The following is a 25336-nucleotide window of genomic DNA, read 5'->3' on the forward strand; positions in this document are numbered from 1 at the left end:
CTGTGTGTTATAGGCCTACATAGTAATAACCCTATGTAAAACCTGATGACGTCCCGCATTCCAACATCTGATCTGAATGGTTCCTGGTCTCCCCTGCTTTGCCCAATAAATACAATAAAAATACAGAGTATGCAGCGTCTTACAAAAAAAATTAAGCCTCCGCTTGTTAGGTCTATTAAATAATTATAAATAATGTATCAACACTTCGTTACTTAGTTGCATATACAACGCAGTTTGGGGATGACACGCCTATCAGTAGATCAAACCGAGCCTGAACACACGGACACCGACGAGCAGAGCGCTCTCAATTATATTAAAAACAGGCTCACGATATCTGAAAGCAATAAGCGATGGCTTATCCGGGATATGGCGCTCCCCCGCAAGCGGGATATGCGATGGGGGTAAGTTAAAGAAATGATGCGCAATTTATAGGCGATATTGTAAGTTGGCGTAGCGTCCGAATATGTCCCCGGAAATGGTCCCTGTTTCTGCAGACATGACCGACCCTGATCATATGGCAATAATTAACAGCGATTCCTTATCCGAAGTGCCTACTTTGGCTTGTTTTGGGCTGGTTTACCAAAAGTTAAACCACATGCTTATAGTAGGCTAAACCGTTGGGCATGTTGCTCAATCCTTCACTTCAGTAGGCAACATGTATCATGATAATAGGGAAAATGTGTATAGTTACGTCCCTTTTTGTTCTCCGACACAAATTTCCACGTTTTTCCTTTCAGAAATCTGGCCATGTTATTATAGGCATAATTTATGTTCATGTACATCTTTGTAGGCTACTCTTAACCGATAATTAAGTGATTGATACGCAAGTTATCACAGAAAAGACTTAGGCTAACTAAAGGGGTCCAACTCGAAGATTTTTTTCATATTTACTTCTATAAAAACCAACAGCGGCACGATTTAAATAAATAAATATAATAAAAAGAGGTCTCAATTTGCTTAAGAAACGAGACTTTAGATAAAACTAGCATATGGTGGCTATACCTAAGTTCAAGCCCCTTCGTTCAGCAATAGGAAGCAGTGCATGTCAGTAAACGGTTTCATTAAGCAAGAGTTTGTGAAATATGCAAATGAGGGAAAGGGGTCGTTTACAAAGAGGGGTGTAATAAGGTATGGGATGGTTTTCTCTGAAAAGCAAGCGGTGGGGCGGGGGGGAAGTTGTTGTTGGCTTTAGTCCACATGCTTAAATTTACTCCGAAAGGAAAATAGGCCTACACTTTACTGTGGTTAAGTAAACGGATAACTTCGACTAGTCTCTCCTGGGGTCAACGTGCAGTCGCTTAACCATGCTACGTCCACCGGTTGGAGCGGTTACCCAACACGGGATCTTAAGAATGGTGACGTCCTGCCAAGCTACGCCCTCGAATGCATTGTTCATCCAGAACAACTGGATGACTGGATCCCATTGAATGCTCCTACCCATCCTTTGACCAAAACAACCACACAACAACAACGATTACGGTGCCTAAAATGTTGACATGGGATTCATAGAGAGAAAATAAGGGCTAGACTAACGGCCATTAACACATTAATATATAATGTGTGTATATATGATGATAATATTGATTAATAACAATAGGCTGATCAGAAGATGATTTCTGGAGTTTGTTCAGAGGATCCTGCCACACCGTAATATGCTCTTTAAAAAACTGTTGAGGAGAACTTCCTCCATTCCATCCAAAATAAGGGGAGATGCCACCTCCCCTTCTCTGCCTTGCCAGTCCAGAGAATTTGGCCCCCCGATGAGGTGTGTGTGTGTGTGTGTGTGTGTGTGTGTGTGTGTGTGTGTGTGTGTGTGTGTGTGTGTGTGTGTGTGTGTGTGTGTGTGTGTGTGTGTGTGTGTGTGTGTGTGTGTGTGTGTGTGTGTGTGTGATTACACACACTTTAACGCAAGTGTGTGTGTACACTTCTTTGTTATTTGGACAACCGTTCTGCTGTTGGTGATATGGCGCATAACACGTCAGACTCTCGGTATTTCCACAACGAGACTCGTAGTGGGGGTTATCTCAGCCATGGTTGAGAAGGAATTGGGGGAAAGGAACTTTGGCTTTGACTCCCTGAAGTACATGAACCACGACATGGAGGAGAAAGGGATTGTTGCCCGCAAATGTCTCCCGCTTGAGCCCCGCTTCCCGCCGCCGAGGGACCACCGCTTCGGCGGTGACCGCTGCAGGAGGCGGTGGTGCCAAAGTGCTGCCCGCTGCCGAGGCGGTGGTCCCTCGGCAGCGAGGCGCCGGCGGGAGACACCCGCGGTAAACAATCACAGGCAACAATCCCTTTCTCCTCCATGTCGTGGTTCAGTCTACTTCAGATTGATGTGGACGTGGAAGAACCAGAGACTTCGGAGAACCCGATATTATTGAGATTCATAATATCGTCTGGAGGCTCACACAGCTTTTGGCCGTGATAATGTATATTATATGATAGCCACACCCCCCCCCTCCTCCTTGACCCGCCTCTCTCCTCCTCATTTGCTTTAAAGCTACAGACACCGAAACGGCGCGTTTAGGGAAAGCTCAATGTGCGACTGGCTCGTAGTGGCTGTAATTCTGCACCACGGCTGAATTTCGGGAACGTCTTCAAATACTGTGTTTGGGGCCCACTAATATCTATATTAAAGCATCCATAAAGTAGCATGCCATGGGACCTTTAAAGTGTACCCAAGTCTTTTCTTTACATTAACAAAAAAACGCAATACTAACTCTTGTTCTATCTCTGGTTCGCTCTCTTCCAATATATCTCTAGCAGCAGCAGCAGGATCCTCTCTACGGATTCTTTTCATCTGTTGCCGGACAGGTAACGATACTAGGGATCGACCGATATATCGGTCGGCCGATATTATCGGCCGATATTCGCGTTTTTTACGTGTATCGTATCGGCCGATACGCGGCTGATTATTTTTTTTTTTACTTGTTCTACCTCACCTGTTTTTAATATTTGTTAAATATTGTTCATCTACTTGTTCTTACTTGTTCTACCTCACCTGTTTTTACTATTTGTTAAATATTGTTCATCTACTTGTTCTTACTTGTTCTACTTCACCTGTTTTTACTATTTGTTAAATAAGTTCAATAAATGTTTCTTTAAAAAAAAAAAAAAAAAAAAAAACGCCTCAAGAAAGTCGGTATCGGCGTATCGGCGTATCGGCTAAGGCTGATGAAAAAATATCGGTATCGGTATCGGCCCTAAAAAAAATCGGTATCGGTCGATCCCTAAACGATACCACACAGTATTCACACCATACAGTTCACAATTCAGTGCTGCTCGAAGATACCTTACCTAACAATAACATGCAGCGACCCATAAGCCAACAATCAGACCTATGTTGGTGTTCTCTGCGTACCAGAGAGTGGGCCTACACAATCCTACCCTTGTTTCAGATAGTCTCCATATCAGCCACTGTGGAATGTGTGTAACACCCTTCTGACAGTGTTTCCTCACCACTGTTTGTTTGCGACCATCAACAGGATGGCCAGATCTCTGCAGAGGAGCTTCAGAGGTGTCTCACACAGTGTGGAATGGCTGGCTCCTACAAGCGTAAGTGCATGTTTAGCATCATACTGCTGTCCCATCATGAAGGAGGATGCGCTCTGGGATCGCTCCGGCCTCGTTTTTGAACTGTTGAACTGTTTGAATGTTTCCTCTCTTACAGCTTTTAACCTGGAGACCTGCAGACTCATGATCAACATGCTGGACGTATCCTCATCGTGTGTGTGTGTGTGTGTGTGTGTGTGTGTGTGTGTGTGTGTGCGTGTGCGTGTGTGTGTGTGTGTTTGAGAATTTAGGAGTTAGGTTGGTGTCTAGTTAAAGTGCAACATAAAGCGACCTACTTAAAGAATGTATGTCTGTTCACTCCTTCCAATTATATAAGGTGTCAAATAAACAGTGACAAACAATAGCAACAACGATATCTCCTTTACAACTTCTGATGTCACTTTGATTCATCACAAAGATATAACTTTGCCAATAATACGGCTGCTCATAGTGTATGTGTCTTCCTAAAAAGAAGAAAAGGCATTCATTCTTTAACCGAAGGTTGTGTCAGCGGGACATGTCGGGCTCCATGGGTTTTACTGAGTTCAAGGAGCTAGCGGGGGCCCTGAACGGCTGGAAGCAGAACTTTGTGACCATGGATCGGGACCGCAGCGGGACCATCGAGGCCCAAGAGATGCAGCAGGCCCTAGGCAGCATGGGTAGGAACAAGGACTTTATCCTCATTCAGCGGTGGTCGAGCAAACTAATTTGAGAAACTTTCGAACTTCAGAAAAAAGCATGCATTCTCTTTCAAGTTTACTATTTTTTCTGTTTGGGAATTAAAACGAGAACAAATGTAACTTCTGCATTTTGAAACCCTAATCCTCCATCAGAAATAAGACTCAAACCCAACAAGTGTAAAGTTTCTCATGTCGTCTCTGATCGTTTGGTTGTGTCTTGATCAGAATTATATCTCCAAACATATAGGATGAATTTTATGGACAAGCGTACAGATATAGCAAGTCTCTATGCCTGCAATATGTCCCCTTATTTTAAATTAACACAGCTGTTTATAAATAATTGCCATGCTGCATGTGTATTGTTTGTTGAACGTGTTGTGTTTGTTTTGCTGGCGGAGGCAGGTTATAACTTCAGCCCCCAGAGTTTGGGGGTCGTACTTCGACGCCACAGCACCCACGGGCGGATAGCCTTCGATGACTACGTGGCCTGTTGTGTTCGGCTACGCAGCCTCACTGGTGAGCTGCCTTCACACTCAAACATCTCCAAATATACTATTATAGGCTATGTATGTGTATTGTAGCAGTTGGTGAACAACAAACTGAGTTTTAAAGATGCATTGTGCGTGAAAATGTAGGGGCACTGAGCAGAACGTAATTACCAGAAATATAATATCAAGTTCATAAGTATGTTGTAATTAGTGTATAATCCTCTGAATGTAAGATACTTTGTGTATTTGTAACCTGAGAATGAGCACTTTATATTCACATAGGGAGCGGCGCTACTGGCGTCCGGGCCGCCATGTTGCTACAGTATTCCGCAACGACCAACGGCTCTAGAGAGATAGCGCTTTTTATTCAATCAAAAGAATTTGACATAGGCCGTGCCGTTTTCATATACGTTACCGAGAATCTCTCTCTCTCTCTCTCTCTCTCTCTCTCTCTCTCTCTCTCTCTCTCTCTCTCTCTCTCTCTCTCTCTCTCTCTCTCTCTCTCTCTCTCTCTCTCTCTCTCTCTCTCTCTCTCTCTCTCTCTCTCTCTCTCTCTCTCTCTCTCTCTCTCTCTCTCTCTCTCTCTCTCTCTCTCTCTCTCTCTCTCTCTCTCTCTCTCTCTCTCTCTCTCTCTCTCTCTCTCTTGCATACATACATACATACACCTACCTAGAACTCCAATTGTCTGTGTGTGTTCCAGATCACTTCCGGAGGAGAGACAGTTCACAACAAGGCACGGCCGCCTTTCAGTATGATGATGTGAGTATTTGTTTATATATTATATTTACAATGTGTTTTGCACATCCGTTGGCATTTTTTCTTGCAACAAGAGACTAAGACAACATCCTATCAATCATGCATCCTTTAAGACATTAAACACCTCAGGTTTGACAAGCCTAAACAGGCTGGCCCCACCAAAATTATGTGCATAATTGTGTCCCCATCCAGATACTTCCTGTAGATGTGTGCTGTCATACTAATCACCCCTTGCAATTGTGTTCTTCCCAGTTCATACAGGTTACCATGAGTTCATGAGGAAGAGGAGAGAGCGATGGTCTGCCTCACGCACACTCCATTCATAACATGTCTTGATTTTTTATTTTGTTCTTACAGCAGCCATATCTTTCACTTGAAACCACATTCCAGTTTAATGTTAAAACGATAACATGGTAAGTAAGGGGTGCTGACCAATGTCCAGATGGACTACACTATAACCACTGTCATTGTTTGTGTTAGTTTGTGTTAGTTTGTGTCTTTTAATGGAATGGAAGTGTTCGATTTTAAATAAATTAGGGCCAACCACTTTTCGGTTCAATATATTGTATCAAACTTTACATAAATCTCTCCATTTAATACACAATTCATAAAATGCAAAAACTGTTATTTTCTACATGTTATGAATTAATAAACAACCAAATATACTCAAAAACTGGTCGGTCCCTCTTTAAACAAATGAATAGCGGCTGGGTCTTTCTTCCAAGCATTAATATTGCTGTTTTATCATCTTGAAATTGATCGATCGATGCGATTGGAGTTTTTATTCTACGTTTTGTCCACACTTATGTAACCCAAACATTGGAATGCAGTCCAAGAGTCGTATTCTAAATCGATTGCGCGTTCCCTCCCCGGATTGGCTGGTAGGACAGTGTTATCCCCTAGATATTTAGTTTGCGTAACGAAACGAAATACCTATATTTGAGCCCCCATTCGAACTGTATCGCCCGCTGTATTCAATGCGCAGACAGGCTACTCCAAAATCTCCCGAAAGTTGATAATTATCTGAAATGTTTAGCGTCATGGTGGAACTGTGGACCATCTTGGTTCTGGGACTGAGTTCTTCTGTGGCAGCAAGCGGAGAGCACTGCAAGCCTCTGAAAATCGACTTTTGTCGAAATGTGAGCTACAACATAACGTGCCACAATCCCCGCGGGATGCGCATGTACATGAAGGACGGCGGCGCTGAATTGATGAAACGGCTCATCGACACGCAATGTTCGCCCTATACAGCCGAGTTGATGTGTCGTGTGGTCGCGCCACAAGGGGACCCGCAAACCGGAGACTACACCACGCCGTGCCGTGCGCTCTGCACGAGGGTACAGAAGGACTGCGAGCAGGTGGCGAGAGAGCGAGATATCCCCTGGCCGCCGCGGATCAGATGCTCAGCTTTACCAACTATCAATCACCGTCACACCGCCTGTGTGAAGGTGAACACAGTGTTTATCTTTGCCTCTCTTTTAATTTGCAATAGAGACTAGAAAGTATTGTATGCGGTGCCGTTTGTAAACTTTTAGGCCTAATGCTCAAAAACGTTCTTAACGTGATATGATTTATCAAAGAAAATTAGAAATATAGGTCGATCTTAAAACTAAATCTATATTCATTATATAAATCCAACTCTTATTTCTAAATCTAAAATGTAAATATTAAAACTCAAGCTAAATCGTGTACATCTTTATATCTAAAGGCTAAATCTAAATCCTCAATCTGAATCCAAAATAATATCCATCAATATTAAGTATTGTTTATCTAAACTAAAGACGTTCAGACGTTTGTTTCTTCAGCCATCAATAGCGTGACATTGTTTATTGGGGAAAATGTGCACTACAAGCTGCTCTCCATTAAGGTACGGCCACACCAACCGCGTGAAGGCCTTCACACACCGCCGCCGACGCGCATTTCACGCGCGTCAAAAGCCGCCCCTATAGCACCAACTGGAAGCGGTGCGACGGTCGCGCTGCAGTATAAAAACAGGAAGTCACCTGTCAATCAACCGCAACAAAGAGACGAAACGCAATGGGTGAGTAGCCTATTGTATTGTAGTTTATTTATTTTCCATCTTTTTGGCTGAATAATTTGAAAAATGTATAATCTGCGCAGTGAAAGTATGTTTCCAAGCAGCAGATCAACTTATAGTTTGTAGGGCACTTGACAAGGCACTTGTCATTTCTTATTTATTTTATATTTTGCAATTATTCATCTACTGCATTAACAATCTCAATAATTGCAGGACCTTCCATTAAGCCTTTTTAGTGCAGTCACCTTTTAAGGCCAATTGATATTGTGTGTATTTATTGTATTGAGCTACGGCTTTATTGGTCCCCATTGGGACCAATAAAGTAGCTATCTATCCAGTGCCGCTGCTAGCTATTTTGGGGCCCTAAGCATAACTCCTTTATGGGCCCCCCCCCCCGAAAAAAAGAATTGGTTTCTGCCAGTTTAACATTTTATTAAAACTCAAAAGTTAAATCTACTTTGTAAACACAGTTCACAGAACAGCCAAAATATACATACAGTACACACAAGTATTGGAATGTCCAAAATCTTTTAAATTAAATAGTTATCCATAAATACAAACTTAAAACCAGAAGTATACAAGTACGATTTTTTTTGTTTTTGTTTTTTGGGGGGCCCCTCAGGACTTGAGGCCCTACGCGTAGTGCGCGTTATGGGAGCGGCGGCACTGTATCTATCTATCCATCTATATAACCTTAACATAGCCACACATTTACATATATGCAGCCAGTAGTTATCAATTTTAATTGAACACAAGCTATTTTATATTTTATTGAGTTTTTTTTATTTCAACAGAACAATTGTCGCCAGACAGAGGGTGGCTGCGCTTCTTCTGCTGCGCCGTAGGAGCAGGAGGGTTGATCGTAGGCGGGCAAGGAGAAGACGAATGGTTTGGGTGCACCCCATCAATGAACGGAGACAAGAACAGGAGGTATACCACAAACTGGTCCAGAAGCATCGTGGAGATCCTGAGAGGCACGCCAATATTTCAATTCGCCACTAAGAAGTGTGCAATGGCAGAACCGTATGGAGTAGCCTAGTCATGATGACCTATAATCTAGTTATTATCCCTCTCTGGTATACTCTTTTGCATATATAAATATATATATATATACTTTTTTTTTATCCCTCGGGATAAATACAGTGATGTTATTGCTGTGCTGGATTCAGTAGCCAGTGTATTTTATTTGAGGGCTCGAGACACTAAATGTTATTTTTCCTTAAATCCAGAGAGACAGTTAATACATGATCTGATACCAGAGAGACAGTTAATACATGACAATGCATTTTTGAACTTTGCCTGTGTTTTCTTTTACTTATCTATTTTATTGTATGAGAATGTTTCTATGTGAAGCACTTTGAGTCTGCTTCATGCATGAAAAGTGCTATATAAATGAAGTTGCCTTGCCTTAAATAAAAATATATATATTACAAGTAATCTGGTTTCTACATGGTGTGACTTGATTTCGTGGGCATTATGGTTAATGGTTTGGGTGCTTAGTCCACCATTGTTGATTTCCACCTGAAGAGCTAATCTCCAGAGCTATGGCTCGCCAGGCAATGTCCTTTTTGGAGTTCTCTTTGTAATGACGGGAACTTTGGTAATACAATTCAACATATTTTTCCACCTCGACGACCAGTCTCTCATCGTCCATTCTCGTAATTGTTTCTCACAAACGAAAGAGGGCGACATCCAGTGGTGAGGAGTAGATATGGAGGGGCCTACGGGACCCGGGATGTACAAACCAGCTTTTAAAAAGGGCTTTTTCAGGGAATAGGGAATAGAACATTGGCTCGAAGACTAGTTGGGCGGCTCGGCGCGGAACGCTGCCGCGCGGCTGGTCAGCGCCGGTGTGGGCTAGTAAATCCGGTACGGCCACACCAACCGCGTTACTCGCATTAGGCGTTGCGTTGCGTTAGGGGCGTTGGACGCGGCAGTTGCACGTAATTACGCACGTAAACGCAGTAACGCCTCGTGCCCACTACCTCTTTCCGTTGACTGATCCCCATTGACTTTGAATGGGGACGGACGCGCAATGCATTGTGGATCCGACCGTTCCGTTGGATTCTTCGGCTCCGTCAAGAAGTTGAAAAATGTTCAACTTTTTCGGCAGCGACGGATCCGTCATCCAATCAGATCACGTATGCAAATGTAAGCACTGTGACGCGACTCGGGCTCTGACGATACTGGAAAGCGGGAAATCGGGTAATCTTGCCTCGCAACAAGCAGGAAGAAGCGGGAAGAACCCGGCGAAGCGATTTGATTGGCTGACGGATGCCTCTGCAAAGACTACTCCCCCATCAGTCAGCCACGCCTTCCCACGTCCGTTGACTAACGGTGCAGTGGGCATGTAGCGTAACGCGCCCAACACAGCAACGCCCGGAGTTCAGAAAATTGAACTTTCAACGCTCCAACGCGTGACGCTTAGCCGCGATAGCCAATCAGCGTGGAGCTTGACCCGACGTCACTGGCAGAGAGTAGTGAGCTTGCACAGAAGCATACGGCCGACATCTTTCTTTATTCTGGGTGGAAATAGTAACATAGTAACGCCATTAAATGTGTTTATGGAAACATTTTTAGCGAGAAATGTGCATTTTACTTTCATAATGTTCGCTCGGTGAATATGAAGGATGTTTGGTTTGATAGTTATGACGAAGAGGGAACGCTCCGTTCACTTGCATGGACAGAGTCTCTAGTTGCTAAGCAACCTCAACGTCTTGGCGGACTATATCTGCTGATCAACACTACGAATGCTGGAAACACACCAGACACACCATGTGAAGTTATTTAACCCGATTATTGTTATTTATATCTGAGATTATTTAATCTAACCCGATCTAAACTCTATCATGCACCCAAACACGGCAGCGTTTGGGTTTCCTACCTCGGACTCCAGCGCAGCCACGGCCGACATCTTTCTTTATTCTGGGTGGAAATAGTAACATAGTTACGCCATTAAATGCGTTTATGGAAACATTTTTAGCGAGAAATTTGCATTTTACTTTCATAATGTTCGCTCGATGAATGTGAAGGATGTTTGGTTTGATAGTTATGACGATGAGGGAACGCTCCGTTCACTTGCATGGACATGGACTGACTCATCTAGCTGCGTTGGCCCGTTGACGCGTTGGAAGCGTTGAACCACCACACACTGATCAAGCGTCAGGTTAGGCGCGTTACTCGCGTTATCCAACGCGAGTAACGCGGTTGGTGTGGCCGTACCATAATGGGGGCAGACTTTTTGACGCGACGCTTCGGCGCTGGTGTGTTTAGGCCTTCACTCGCGTTTGGGGCGTCGAAAATCAGCATTTTTGCATAGGGAACCATTGGTATAGGCGCGTAGACGCGTTACACGCACCAACGCACCAACGCCCGGAGTTCAAAAAATTTAACTTTCAACGCTCCACCGCGTGATGCTTAGCCGCGATAGCCAATCAGCGTGGAGCTTGACCCGACGTCACTGGCAGAGAGTAGTGACGCTTGCACAGAAGCATACGGCCGACATCTTTCTTTATTCTGGGTGGAAATAGTAACATAGTTACGCCATTAAATGCGTTTATGTAAACATGCGAGTAACGCGTTTGGTGTGGCCGTAGCTACGGCCACACAAAACGCGTTACTCGCGTTGGATAACGCGTGTAACGTGCCTAACTTGACGCTTGATCATTGTGTGTCACAAAAATGGTTCAACGCGACTAACGCGCCTGTGGCTGCGCTGGATTTAGGAGTCTGAGGTAGGAAACCCAAACGCCGCCGTGTTTGGGTGCATGATAGAGCCTAGATTGGGTTAGATTAAATAATCTCGGATATAAATAACAATAATCGGGTTAAATAACTTCACATGGTGTGTCTGGTGTGTTTCCAGCATTCGTAGTGTTGATCAGCAGAGATATAGTCCGCCAAGACGTTGAGGTTGCTTAGCAACCAGAGACGCTGTCCATGCAAGTGAATGAAGCGTTCCCTCTTCGTCATAACTATCAAACCAAACATCCTTCACATTCACTGAGTGAACATTATGAAAGTAAAATGCACATTTCTCGCTAAAAATGTTTACATAAACGCATTTAATGGCGTAACTATGTTACTATTTCCACCCAGAATAAGGAAAGATGTCGGCCGTATGCTTCTGTGCAAGCGTCACTACTCTCTGCCAGTGACGTCGGGTCAAGCTCCAAGGTGATTGGCTATCGCGGCTAAGCATCACGCGTTGGAGCGTTGAAAGTTCAATTTTTTGAACTCCGGGCGTTGGTGCGTTGGCCGCGTTACTGCGTTTACGTGCGTAATTACGTGCGTCTGCCACGTCTAACGCCCCTAAACGCAAAATTTTCTCCCGTTTGCGTTGTCGCCGAAGTTTTGTCGCGCCACACATCATAATCTGTCGCTGTGCAATTTTTGTCGAATTTGTCGCGCCACAACAAGGTAACCACCATTGCTTGTCTTTACCTTTTGTGTAAGAGGGAGAGACGTCGGAGGACCCGACGCAGTATATTCATAATATTGTAATGACCACGGAAGAGGCAGTGAATGAAGTATTGAATAGACAGAGATTTATTAGATAGGCCTACCTAATAAACCGTTGGAACACACAAGACCGGAAACATAGCAACGCCGGTAAACAAACCCCGAGAAGCCCAATCCCTATGAGAGCTCCCCGCGCTACGGCCATCTGGAGGCGCACAGAGCTTTTGGCCGTGATATTATGCATACAAATATTATATTATATATAGAGCTCCGGGAGTCGCAAACGGCAACATTCACTTTCTCCTCCATGCTGCAGTTCACCCCGGACGGCACTGCACTGAGTTTGACGGTTGAACGCTGATTGGCTGTTAGGTTACACATGTCACTCAGTGGCCACGCTGTTGAACGCTGATTGGCTGTCATCACGCGAAATCTGCGTCAAAGTTCAAATATTTCAACTCGAGCGAATTTGTCGCGCCACAAATCCTCATGAACGCGCTCGCCTGTGCACGGCGAAAGTGTGGCGCGATAAATCAAAACTTGTCGCCGGTTTTCTCTCGCGAAAAATTCGCCTGATACGCACCTATACGTTCACTTTGTATGGGATCCTGTCGCCCCGTCGCGTTTGGTGTGAACACACAGTAATGCAACGCTTCAAAGCTTGTAACGCGTCTACGTGCCTTTACAAATGGTTCCCTATGCAAAAATGCCGATTTTCGACGCCCCAAACGCGAGTAACGCGGTTGGTGTGGCCGTACCTTTAGAGTCAGGTAGGCCTACAGCGAGGGAGAGGATGGTAAAATCCCCCTTATAAGGTAGTGGTGTCATCAGTCACACGTGGCTCATGACACAAGACACAACAGCAACTCCTGAACAAATACCGTTACATGCATTCATACACTTATCCAGTCTCAACACTCCCACTTAACTTATGAAAGACGTGTAAACTGTACAACTTTTACATAAATAAACAAAACAAAACAATGCATGGTCTAACATTTTACACTCCAATCATGACGCCTGCAAATTTCCTCAGCTTAAGTCTGGAGGCGGGCTTTGTCATAACATCTGCAATCATATCTTCCCTTATGATAGACCTAATGAAGTGATATTTAATGTCCACATGCTTACATCTTTGTCAACACACAGGGTTCCTAACAAGCGCAATTGTCCCTTGGTTGTCCTCATTAACAACAGTTTCCTTTAACACAGAGGTATCTATACCACCCAGTAGTTGCCCCAAATAAATACACTCCTGTATTGTTAGAGCTAGAGCCATGTACTCGGCTTTGCATGTGGACAGTGCAATCGTGGGTTGCTTCTTGGTTTTCTAAGAGACTAAGGAGCTGTCTTTACCCATACTCATATAATACCCGGTGGTGCTCGTCTGCCACTAGTGTCCGCAGCCCAGTCTGCGTCACTATATGCCCGTAGGCCTAGACTCTCGCTGCTCTTTCTGAAGCAGAGCTGTTTGTCTGCAGTACCTCTGAGATGATGAAAAACATGTTTCACCGTAACCAAATGTTCATCTGTAGGGTCAGCAAAATGCTGTGATAACTTGATCACCACAAAACATAGGTCAGGACGGGTACAGGTGGTCAAGGAAATTAGACTTCCGACAGCCTCCCTGTACTTCTTCACATGGTGTTTCTCCAATTCTACACTCCTGCATGTCGAAACGTTAGCAGCATCTTTTCAACATACCTCTTTTGTGACCCTTTTACACAGCCGTCAGAGTTGCTGAAGTCGATGCCCAGAAAGTACTACAACCTACTTAGGTCCTTCATCTTAAATCTGGTAGAAAGCATGTTTTTCACTTTCTCTAGACTCTCGTTGTTGCTGGCTGCGATGACAAGATGATCCACCCAGATAACTACTATAACCTTCCCTGTCTCTTTAGACTATTGTGGGTAGAGGCAGTGGTCTGTCGGGGTTCTGAGTGAAGTGGTCATCTTCTAGACATGTGTGGAGCATCTCATTCCAATTACGCCCCGACTGCTTCAGGCCGTAAATTGACTTCTCTACTTTACACACTAGCTTCTCTCCCTCTTTTTCGTTACCTCCAGGTTGTTCCATGTAAATATCTCGATCAATGGGGGCGTGCAGATAGGCTGTTTTCACATCCATTTGATGCAAGATCAAATCGTCTTGGGCTGCCTTCTGCATTACTACATGTATACTTGTAAGATTGGTCCTTGGTGAGAACGTCTCGCCATAATCTATCCCTGCTCTCTGACTGTATCCTTTTGCTACAAACCTAGCTTTGTACTGATCGTGTCAGTCAATGTCACCCTTGATCGAGTATACCCATCTTCCTCCCACTGTCTTCCTGCCCTCTAGGATCTTAGTCAGGGTAAAGGTCTGGTTGTCCTCTAGGGACTTCATCTCCTCGTCCATCACTTTCTTCCACTTTCCTTTCTCAGTTGATTTCATGGCCTCTTTAAAGGACATCACAGACTGCTCTGTAGTAATAATCTACATTAGTGAGTGTACTGTCATCATCAGTATCTTCCAGAGTATAATCTCTCAGATACCCCAGGGGTTGACGCTCTCTGGTGGGACATCTCCCACTGTCTGAGGCATGTGACGTCACCCTAGGGAGCTTCTCGCCATCATCATCTGGTGCTGACTGTGGACCGTCAGTCTGTACATCTGTGCTAAGTACACTAGGCTGTGGAGTCCCTACTCTCTTGTAACAATCTACTTTGGGGTCTAGTCCTAGCTCCTGTGGCTCAGTCTCGTTTTCACTGGTTGTCTTGGTTACAAACTTTACTAGTCTTTGCTTCTGCACTTCCCTTTAACGGGATAGTAAACTAGATAGGCGGGACTTCCCTTGTCATGTCCTACAAAAAGTCCTCTTTCACACCTAGAATCTAGCTGTCTTGCTGGTAGGCATAGCACACTGACCCGAATTTATGCATCCTGGCTAGATCACACTTTTTACCTGTCAGTGCTGTACATGGGGTAGTGCCTGTGTGCTTGGTAAAGCACCGGTTCCTGGTAAGGGCTGCTTCCTGGAGGCATAGTGTCAACTCTTATGTTGCCTCCCTCGTTTTCAGCCAATCGTACATAACAAACTCTGTAGGTGGCAAGAAAGTAAAAGCTGTCATGTTTTGAACTACACACTTTTCCCATCTAGTTTCAACTGGGTTTTTGGATTGTCTGTGCCGTTAAAGTAGCATTATTAATCGTTTACTACTTTAACGGCACCGACAATCCAAGAACCCAGTTGAAACCGAGGGAGGCATCTGATTGGCTACAGAGTTCCTTGTTGAAAAAAATGCATTTGTGAATCCAGCCACGTCAGGAGTGTCAAAAACCACATAAATACAGACCAGTTCAGACAAATGCAAACAAGTTCACAAATGAAAAGCATCTTATAAATTCAAGTTGAACAGTTTGTATATAAATGTAACAACATCCAAATATTTCTTTGATGAAAATTGCAAAAAAAAATTAAATTCATTATATTGATTTATACTACATATTTAAAACACGACACGTTTATGTGTGGATCAGAATTGTGTTTGTGAAACTTATTTTTGTTTATGGATTTATTTTAGATTTATACATACCGATATCCATTTGTGTGTGTATGAAATGTATTTGTGAGAAGTCATTTATATATAAATCACAAAATACATTTGTGAATCCTTCTCTGTGCATTCATTATTAATGACTGTTCTGACCCCATAGTATGATAACTATCTGCTGCATGTATTTAGGATATAGATTTAGATACAAGATTTAGCATTTAGATTTATGATTTCAATTTATATATAAGTAAATTTGAAGTCACAGAGAAAAATCCTTTAAAAAACAACACAGTAACACACCGTCTCAAATTATGCATTGCAGGTGCACAAATTCCTATTTTACTCATCCCCTCTCATTTACTAATCCCCTCAATTTTCAGTTTGAACCGCTCTCTAAGAGTATCAATGCATTTCTTTCTCACAAATTACACATGCCCCACGCTCACACTTTTGCACCACATATCTCAGTGAAATGTGGTTAGGGTTATTGTTTTACAATCAACATCAACATATTTTTTTCAAAGAATATAAACCCTTCAAAGAGGCCTATTCAATTTGTATTGTAACGTGAAGGGTTAAATGAAAGAACCCCCTTTGTCAGCACATAAGAATTTTGCTGGTTGCAGTTGTAGTAATTCAATGTGACTTATTTCAAATGACAATCATATCAACCCTCTAAATGGTTGAGCTTTGTTGTCGCTAACTTGATGACAAGTTCTGCCCGCTGTGAGGGTCACAAATCCATAAACTAGATATAAGCTTACGGGCGTGACTTGGTTTGCTTCACGATGGCAGCCACCGTGAGTTACGTAACCGCTAGGGAGGAGGACATTGTTTCTGATTTATTATTAGGTTAAAATTAATAATGGGAAGACCCACACCAAAGTTTAAATTGGTTCTGAAAACCAAAGCTGCACACACAGCTTGTGTGATGTTGCGATTATTTGTCAGGAGGATTAGCAATTTGCCTAAGAGATAACTGTTTTTAGTTTAGGTGATAACTCACTCTCTCCGTGCTGTTTGCTCGTTGCATTGCTAAGGCTGGACTAGCGTATTCATCATTGTTTCAGAGCTGGAATTACCATCAGTAACTTTTGCAGTACTATAGAGAGCACATAGTAAGCTAAGCTGGTGGTTGGCTTTCTTCGAGACAGGGTACCGTGGTCAGAGCCACGGTTTAAGAGTCACAATTCGATACCGCTTTTCGGGAAACACAAATGCAAAATTCACAAGACAATGGAAATAAGTAGAGGGAGGGGTATTTAAATGCACTGTACAACAAGAGTCTGATGTGGGACTCTCGTTAAGTGATAAGAGTCTGTGTGGGACAAGATTATTGTGAATCAAAGACATGTTGGACGGACAACAGAGTACAAAGTACAAGACGTCAAACAAGTGCATGTTAACAGCAGTCTAAAATGTCGATGTCCACTGTCCAGTATAAACTGTACAAGGGTCCACTGAATGGTTTAAAACTTATATAGTCTGTTGGAGGTGGGGACAAAACATGAAGTTTGTATTGCACCCTTGGTTTGTTCAGTTTTTCTCTAAAATGTTTGTTTTCCTCTCTGGCAGCCTTTGGATCTGGGAGCACAGCCAAATCCAGAGCCAACATGTGAGGCCATCAATATCCCGATGTGTAAAGAAGAATCGTATAATCAAACGGTGTATCCAAACCTTCTGGGCCACACTAACCAGGAGGATGCAGGCCTTCAGATGCATGTATTTTATCCTTTAGTCAAAGTTGAATGCTCTGCACATCTGAGGAGCTTTCTGTGCTCTTTGTTCGCCCCCGAGTGTGTTAACGGACGGCCGCGGCCCCCGTGCCGAGCTACCTGTGAGCTAGCTCGGGCTGGCTGCGAAACGCTGATGAATAAATTTGGTTTTCAATGGCCGGAAAGTCTCCGGTGTGAAAAATTCACCATGGAGAAACGTGATGTAAGTGTTTGTGGTTAAACTACTGTTCTGTTTTGTACAGCAATACACATATAATAGCCCGTACCCTTGCTCAAATTCAGAGGAAGACTTGTTGAGATTGCGAGGGATTATGAACATTTGTTATTCACTCAGGGACTACAATGACACAGAAGAATAGCTCCTGGCGCCATTAAATTATCAACAAGCATCACAGCGACTCTATTGTAGCCTGTGGAAATATACGTATTAGAAAGCACTGTAGCACTATTGAGGCAGTACTTTATATTGACTAAAGAAATCACCTTTGTAGAAACCAGTAGACACCACTGTCTAAATTTACCTAGGGTTATCATCAGAACCTATAGAAGGGTAAGATTGAAGTGCACCAAGGGAATTGTAGTTCTTGTACGATTCGCGTTATGCTGCACAGTCTTGTACCCAATACTTTTCTCCTGTTGCCCTGCTCTACCTGCTAGAGTGCTAACCCTTAAGGGGAAACGCTAGGGACCCGGTTTTGATATCCGACTTGGGGTCCTATATATGGGCTGCTATGTTGGGATAAGGAGATACACCCCAGATGCACAAAATACAACTCTCAGAAAAAAAGAGGCAAACTCCCATCATCCAGACTGGATAGAAAGACACAAGCTCCCATCCAGGCTAAATAGAAAGACACAAGCCCCCATCCAGGCTAGATAAAAAGACACAAGCCCCCATCCAGGCTAGATAGAAAGACACAAGCCCCCATCCGCGAGAGATAAAATAGACACATAATGAAATACCCAAGAAGGCGTGTGTCCACGAAGACAAAGTCTGAGGCCCGCAGAAGGGCCATCCAAACGCAGCTTCACAGAGTATAAGTGCTTCACTGGAAGCAGTCTTTACATATATTATGTCTCTCAAACTTATGTAACCGGGGTGTGGAAAGGAGTTTAGCTGCAACTAACGATGTCAACGCCATCTTGAAAATGTTATGTTCAAGGACTCACTAATGAGTGTGTTTTTAGTGTAAAATTAAACCTGGGTTCCCCAAATACGCAGTTTCGCCAATGAGACGGAGAGATGAGTTTCCCCCAAACAATTATGTTTAGTTACAAGTCATAACAGGTGTCATCCAAGGAGATGGCTGGCAAGTGGCGACAACCGTGAACAGGAGGGGGGAGCTAGCTCGCTAGGCTACTCACCCTTTACACGCCCAGGCCTATAAAATACACACAAACAAAGCAAAATAAAAGAACAGCACATAGGTGGTATGGGGAGCCCTATAACCCCCTGTAGCGGTGAAACAGGGTTAGTGTTTGAGAAAATAAAGACAAAAGGAACAAACACAAAAGAAAAGGAAATCAAATAGAACGACCCAAAACAAAGCACCAGTGGCGAGATCTAGGGGAAGGGGGAATAGACAACTGTTTAGTCGCATAAATAAGCACGGGCTACAACTTGGATCTGGCAATGTAGCCTACCTCGAGTCCCACCAGCCGTACCCCTCACGTTGCTCTCCCACCGTCAACCCTGCAATCTCCCTAGCACTGAAACAAACACCATCCGGCACGGCTACCCAACTTGGTGCCAGGCAGACGTCCGGACGCTTAAATAGCCGCAACAATAATGAATCCGGAACCATAAGTCATTCAGGACCACCCACATTACCTACGGTGGCCTCAAAGTTTGCAACTTTGCTGACGCCTTTGTCCAAAGTGAAATAAGTGTATTCATCAATGAAGATAAGATAAAAAAATTATGGGCCAAAATCAAGTCCGAACAGATGGGTTCTCCATCTGTGGTGGAATATGGGCAGTGTTAACAGCAGACTAATTAAATGTCAATGTCTAGTATAAAATGTAAAAGGCTCCACTGAATGGTTGAAAAGTAACATAGTAGGTGGGGACAAAACCCTGAAAAGTGTTTATGGCACCCTTTGTTTGTTCTGTTCTATAATGTTTTTTTCTCTCTGGCAGCCTGTGGATCTGGGAGCAGAGCCAGGGCCAAAGCCAGAGCCAACATGTGAGGCCATCAATGTTCCGATGTGCAAGGAAGTATCATATAATCAAACAGTGTATCCAAACCTTCTGGGCCACAGCACCCAGGAGGATGCAGGCCGGGAGATGCATCAATTTGATTCTTTGGTCAAAACTGAATGCTCTGCCCATCTGAGGAGCTTTCTGTGCTCTGTGTACACCCCTGAGTGTGTTGACGGACGGCCGCGGCCCCCCTGCCTATCTACCTGTGAGCTAGCACGCGACGGCTGCACACCGCTAATGAAGAAATTTGGCCTTCAATTGCCGATAACACTTCAGTGTGAAAATTTCACTATGGAGTCCTGTGGTTACGTAAGTGTTAAACTACTACTGTAAACATATTGCTCAATCAAAGGGGCGACTGCACCGCAACCATCCGCATAGATGTAGATGTAAACCATCCATTTGCATTTAGTCATCAGGCAGACAGTTTCATCCAAAGGTACTTATAACTGAGACAGGTCCCCAGATTCCTTTTGAGGTTAGGGAAAGATTCTCAGCTCAAATATAGAGCTAGGAAACTTGTTTCACCTTGGAGGTAGCCATATAAAGAGTCTGGACCAAAGCTCTGTTTGGTCAGGTTCAGCTGAAGACGGCATACTTTTGTCAGGGTTGTGCTCATTAAGAAAATAACAGTAGAGCTTTAACAAAAACAGCCATGGGCCTCAATGATGTCTAAATCTGGTTGCTTTCTCTTTTTCAGGTTGAGGAGCAGAGCCCTACATCCAGGACACTGATAGACACTGCTGAGCGGGTGGTGAATACTGTCATGAGCTGCCTCTCTCTCTCTGTGTTTAACCCGTTTGCCCTGATTAGTTAATGATCCACAGGGGTGCAGCCTCGCCCAGCCCCAGGGGCCAATCAAGCCGACCCGGGCCAAGCAAGGCTGCTTAAACCAGCCATTAATGACACACATTCCACAATGTATACAAACACAAATGTGTGTGGTCTATCAAACTTCAACAGAAGTCTCTGTGTTTTACCACCAGAGGCTGAATGCTGAGGAGGTGCTGGCCAAGCTGGAGGAGGAGGGGTCAGCTCTACATGGCCAGTGTGAGCTCTCTCTTCCCTCATCAGGAAAGAGTCCCCCATAATCCTCCTGGGGTCACTATAACAATCCCTGTTCTCCCTTACAGCTCTGAGTCTCGACACAGCCCACCTCCTGGTGACCTTCAAAGATGTATCCTTGAATGTACATTTATTGTTAAGTTATAGGCAGATAAATACCTTTCTACTTAGTACTTATTGTATCATGTTTTCATTCCAAACTGTAAATTTTTTAGATATATGATTATGATATTTCTTTGCCGGAATACAATGTTTTATGTTCAGAGGTAGGATATAGAAATACTGTTTAAGTATGTGATCCTATTATATACTATTCATATGCCTACAAGTCGTATGATATTACCTCTCTGATTCATTTCCCTGAGTGACTGAGAACTGTCAGTGTGTGTACGTGTGAGAGAGAGAGAGAGAGAGAGAGAGAGAGAGAGAGAGAGAGAGAGAGAGAGAGAGAGAGAGAGAGAGAGAGAGAGAGAGAGAGAGAGAGAGAGAGAGAGAGAGAGAGAGAGAGAGAATGTGTGTGCTTGTGCAGTGTGCACCCATGGATGTGTGAGAGACGGTGTGTGTTTGTGTGTATAATCAAATTGGTGTACACATGCTTTAACCAACCCAAAGAAAGATAAATCTGGCTACCTTGATATACTGGAGTATTCCAACCTCAGCAAATATGTACTTGGCACCAAGAAGGAGTTCGCTGAGAGCTCCGAGGCCAACCTAGGATTCATCTCTTCAGCCCAATTCAATAATACTCTGGCAGCCAAAGGTCATTAGACTATTTTAATAATACAGGTTGCAGGTTGCAGTAAACTTACCAATGAAAGGGGCCAGTAATGAGTAGGAATTTCAGATTCTTACTCATTGTAAGTTTAACACATGCTTTTAATAAGAAAAACACACACCCAACGTGCAACCAAGATGTAGGGCTTATGTACTAGTAATAAACTGATGTTCTGTATTACCGTACAGCCCCTTGTGTTGCATGCTAACTGTTCTAAACGTGTCCTTCAGATCTGGCCGTAGATGAGCAGACCTTCCAGGCTCTGTGGCGCCGCTACGGCTCCAAGGGAGCCCTCATGTATGACAACTACATGGAGGTGGTTACTAAACTGCTCCTTCTAAAAGGTAGCCACAATGTGGTCTCGTATGCTGTGAAATAATGAATTGTGTTTGAGAACAGAGAGAACAGTTAATTAATTTTGTATATAAATATGGTACATTGCTATGCTAGGAACTAATCTGCAATAGTGTTGGCTCGTTCGTTCGCGAACCGGTTCGAATGAACGAGTCTTTAGTGCGAACGAACCGAATCGGTTCGTCTCTCTCGTTCGTTCGTTCGTTCGTTCGTCTCGTTCACCATTCGATTCACCGGAAACTCGACTGAACGAAAGAACGAGTTTCCGGTAGCACTAACTCCACTGAGTCTGACTGACTCAGCTGAGAACCGTGCAAAGGCGTGCATTCCATGATGCAATCTACCGCTACCGGAAACTAGGATGATTCGCGAACGACCCCTCCACCGAGTTTCCGGGGAATCGATTCACCGGAAACTCGACTGAACTGGGAGGAGTCCAATGGACGCCATTGCACGGTTCTCAGCTGAGTCAATCAGACTCAGTGGAGTTAGTGCTACCGGAAACTCGACTGAACGAATGAACGAACGATTCGCGAACGACTCCTCTTGGCGAACTGAATCACGCGAACTGGGTCACGGAAACGAATCATTAAATCCACCACTAATCTGCAAACTTTTCTCTGCCGTATGCGTCCTTCCTTTCGGTCGTTCAGACAGGTTTCAAACGGACCCGGTCCGGGTCGAGCCAATCACAACCGCTTACCTAATATGGGTCAGGTTTAGAGGTGTGCCCTATGGGAGGGCCATTTAGGCATTTTCATAAACAAGATGGCTGCCGTTACGTTACTCTGATTGGTTGCAGGGTCCAGTTTCCCGATAACGATGGATCTTCGCTCGTACGATCATTCTCACTATGGATCTTGCGAACCATCGTACATTTCTTTGGAGCGTTTCCCGAAACTCCTCTGAACATGAACGCGCATTCGCTGCACTCACGACGTTCGTAGGATTGTACCTGTCCACTGACATGGTGCTGAAACGGGCTATGACGCAGGGGGAGACGCAGGAATGTAGCAGGAAATAAGGTTTCATTGATTGGCGCGCATGCTCTCTAGAATAATTGTAGAAAATGCAACGTTCCATAATTCAAACGCAGAGGCTACCATTGACACACGGCTACTGCTGACCCGATTAGGAGCGTTTGGTCTAGATCCTGCCCATATTGTTGGGCAGGATGAAGTAGGCTATAGGTCTTTTTACACTGCCAAACCAGTTCGGTCGTAGCTTGGCACACCCGGCGATTTCACCTTCTTATCTCCAGTTTCCTGTGTAAAACCGAGGGGGTCAAATCCCCTGTTCATCACGGCGCAGGCTTTCTTGGTTCACTGGAGACGGCGGGGCTGCACACGGAGTCTCTGACCTCTTTAGAATAATTTGTATTATTGCATACTCCCGAATGTTTTAATTTTTTTATGAATGAATAATGCAATAATGAGTTCACGTCTGAGTGTAGACTACAAACGCGATTAAATGGTCAGTGATGTTCGTTACTGTTTAGAGTAGACACGGTCCAATAAATAGTGAACCTTATCACAGCCTCACCGAAGCACCTACAGTGCTTAATGCAAACAATCGCAACAAAAAACGTCTGCAGAACACCCGCTGGTCTCAGCATGATGCATGTCTAGTCTACAGTAGCCTATGTCTTCTGTCATTGGTCAATTTGAGGACATTTTAACCACGATGGTTGAAATAAAATCCGAGGATGACAGCAAGTGCAACTCGAAAGCGACCTCCCACATAAGACCAATGGAATCATTCGATTTTATTATATGCCTTGTGACGTATCGGTACATTTCGGCTGCGCTTGTATTTTTGGAATTTTTAATTGCTGCAATAAATGATGTTGTTGTTGACTTCTTACATGTCTCTATCTTTGCTTTTTAAATCTAACATTAGTCTGAGTAATATATCGGCGGTGACCACGGTTTTTGGTTGCGAAATTGCGCCTGCTGGGCATTCCGTGGTATTGGATTTGTTTTAATAAAACGCATCCAATACACGGAATATTCGCTGGTAACGCCATTGAGGCTAGTTGAAGACGGCTGAACTTCATGCAAATTACTATGACGCGTTTCAGCGGCCAAACACTGACAGCCAATCGGAAAATTTACGCTCTTTTCTTGCGTGGATACCAGGGAACACTGACACCGGCACTTTGGTTCCTACCTACTTTTTTGGTTCCGTCTGACTGTACAAAATGTAGACTGAAAAATTAATCGCGGCTAATACGGTGTTGTACGATCCAAGCCTTTTTCATTTCAGAGATCGCAACAAAAAGGCTCTGGCCTGGGCGGAAGTGTGACGCGTGTAAAATAGGCGCGATACATGCCTGCTAACCGAGATCGGGGTCATCCCTTTGTTCCCCGGGTCCTATGTTCCCCGGGTCCAATGTTCTCCGCTCGGGGAACATAGGACCCTTTTTAAAAAAAAAGGTCCTATGTTCCCCGTTTTTTCGGGGAACATGTGTGTTTTTTTTATTGCGAGTTTGTGACGATGTGGTCACGTCGAAGGACGACGAAATCACGAAAGGGAAACTCCCCCTGATGTGTTTGCTATTATTGTGTGAAGTGTGAAGGGGTAAACTTATCCTCTGTTCTCTTGCAGAGCACTACCAGCCCAGCTTCACTTTCAATCAGGTATGTTTACAGGGATCCAACAGCCTCCCCCACACTTGTGTTGACCCGTTGCCACACACTACAGCCCTTCCTTCACCTTGTCCACATGTAAAAAGATAATAACTGCATATTATTCACCTAATGGTTTAGCTATCTGTTGTGTTGTATTTTTCCTTAACGTATTTGTTAAAAGTGTACATAAACCCTAAAAGTGTAGTAGTTGTTATAGCTGTACAAACTGCACCTGACTTGCTCAGTAGGGATCATGTTGTTTCTCCTCTCTCCTCAGTTCATCCAGGCCGTTATAATGTGAAGCCAACCACCACCACAACCCAGAGAACTTTCTTTAACCTTGTTTAGCTGTGTGATTTGTTTTCTGAGTAGCAAAAATATTCAATCAGCTCATGGAAACTTGTTCGGACCTGACTAACAGGTCAGCCGTTCAATATAATCAACTTTTGCAAATAAAATAACATTTTGTGGACGTTGAACAACCCATCTTACCTGTCTTTGTCTCACAACGCAATAGCATTTTAATTAGACAATATTACAGGTTACCTCCCTTGTTACACAGTTATTACGATATGTTTTATGTAATTAGTGTAGGCCTGCTGTCATCAAATGCGAGAACATTGGCTACAATTGTGTTGTCAAACTTTTGGAAGGCTCACAATGATTTAAACAAAACACGAACAATCCATCTGAATGTCAATTCAAATAACATTGCTTGCATAGTAATTTTCCGTTCATGTCATGTATTTATATTTAATACACACACAATAACCTCAGATATGGCCCCCAATTATCAAAGTTAAATAATCCATTGTGTAGGATTGAGGGACCTCACCTTTTTCCCCATTTAACCAAAAACCGAGGCAGTGTAGTTTCTCACCTACAGGTGGAGCCAGAGACCTAATTTTGCCCCTCGGATGGCTCCGAACCAAATTGCATATCATCCGTGGATTACATTCAAATTAAATGTAATCCAATCAAAAGCATAGGTTGTGTTGTTAGGTTTTGACATGAGACCAAAATTGGAAAAAAGTTACACTTACTTTCCTTTACATAATGAACA

At 43.8% G+C, this 25336-nt stretch overlaps 2 protein-coding genes across 4 annotated transcripts; both read left to right on the forward strand.

The window, feature by feature from the left end:
• Window positions 1-236: 236 nt before the first annotated feature.
• On the forward strand, window positions 237-6149 carry sri (sorcin). Of its 2 annotated transcripts, none has more exons than XM_060064233.1 (8): window positions 237-401; window positions 2764-2814; window positions 3486-3555; window positions 3671-3714; window positions 4064-4211; window positions 4635-4748; window positions 5421-5479; window positions 5729-6149. In XM_060064233.1, the coding sequence occupies exons 1-8, from the start codon at window positions 351-353 to the stop codon at window positions 5753-5755; spliced, it is 564 nt and encodes a 187-aa protein (XP_059920216.1). In that variant the 5' UTR covers window positions 237-350; the 3' UTR covers window positions 5756-6149. The 2 variants fall into 2 exon arrangements, with proteins under 2 accessions (XP_059920216.1, XP_059920215.1); XM_060064232.1 differs by having other exon boundaries at window positions 238-401; window positions 2767-2814.
• A 163-nt stretch (window positions 6150-6312) lies between these two features.
• LOC132467127 (uncharacterized) lies at window positions 6313-24757 on the forward strand. 2 transcript variants are annotated; one of them, XM_060064227.1, is made up of 10 exons: window positions 6313-6924; window positions 17087-17449; window positions 19387-19758; window positions 20150-20212; window positions 20436-20499; window positions 20583-20626; window positions 21127-21274; window positions 21520-21633; window positions 24251-24282; window positions 24551-24757. In XM_060064227.1, exons 1-10 carry the CDS (start codon window positions 6505-6507, stop codon window positions 24572-24574), a joined length of 1644 nt encoding a protein of 547 aa, XP_059920210.1. In that variant the 5' UTR covers window positions 6313-6504; the 3' UTR covers window positions 24575-24757. The 2 variants fall into 2 exon arrangements, with proteins under 2 accessions (XP_059920210.1, XP_059920209.1); XM_060064226.1 differs by having other exon boundaries at window positions 6383-6924; window positions 20150-20203.
• The last annotated feature ends 579 nt before the right edge of the window (window positions 24758-25336 follow it).

This window comes from Gadus macrocephalus, chromosome 11 (genome assembly GCF_031168955.1).
Source record: "Gadus macrocephalus chromosome 11, ASM3116895v1".
NCBI classification, from domain to species: domain Eukaryota; kingdom Metazoa; phylum Chordata; class Actinopteri; order Gadiformes; family Gadidae; genus Gadus; species Gadus macrocephalus.

Coding starts and splice junctions, on each gene's coding strand:
- sri (XM_060064233.1), top strand. CDS start 351: ATGGCTTATCCGGGATATGGCGCTCCCCCGCAAGCGGGATATGCGATG. Junction 3,556..3,670: donor AATGGCTGGCTCCTACAAGC/GTAAGTGCATGT, acceptor CCTCTCTTACAG/CTTTTAACCTGGAGACCTGC. Junction 4,212..4,634: donor GCAGGCCCTAGGCAGCATGG/GTAGGAACAAGG, acceptor TGGCGGAGGCAG/GTTATAACTTCAGCCCCCAG.
- LOC132467127 (XM_060064227.1), top strand. CDS start 6,505: ATGTTTAGCGTCATGGTGGAACTGTGGACCATCTTGGTTCTGGGACTG. Junction 6,925..17,086: donor GTCACACCGCCTGTGTGAAG/GTGAACACAGTG, acceptor CCTCTCTGGCAG/CCTTTGGATCTGGGAGCACA. Junction 17,450..19,386: donor TCACCATGGAGAAACGTGAT/GTAAGTGTTTGT, acceptor TCTCTCTGGCAG/CCTGTGGATCTGGGAGCAGA.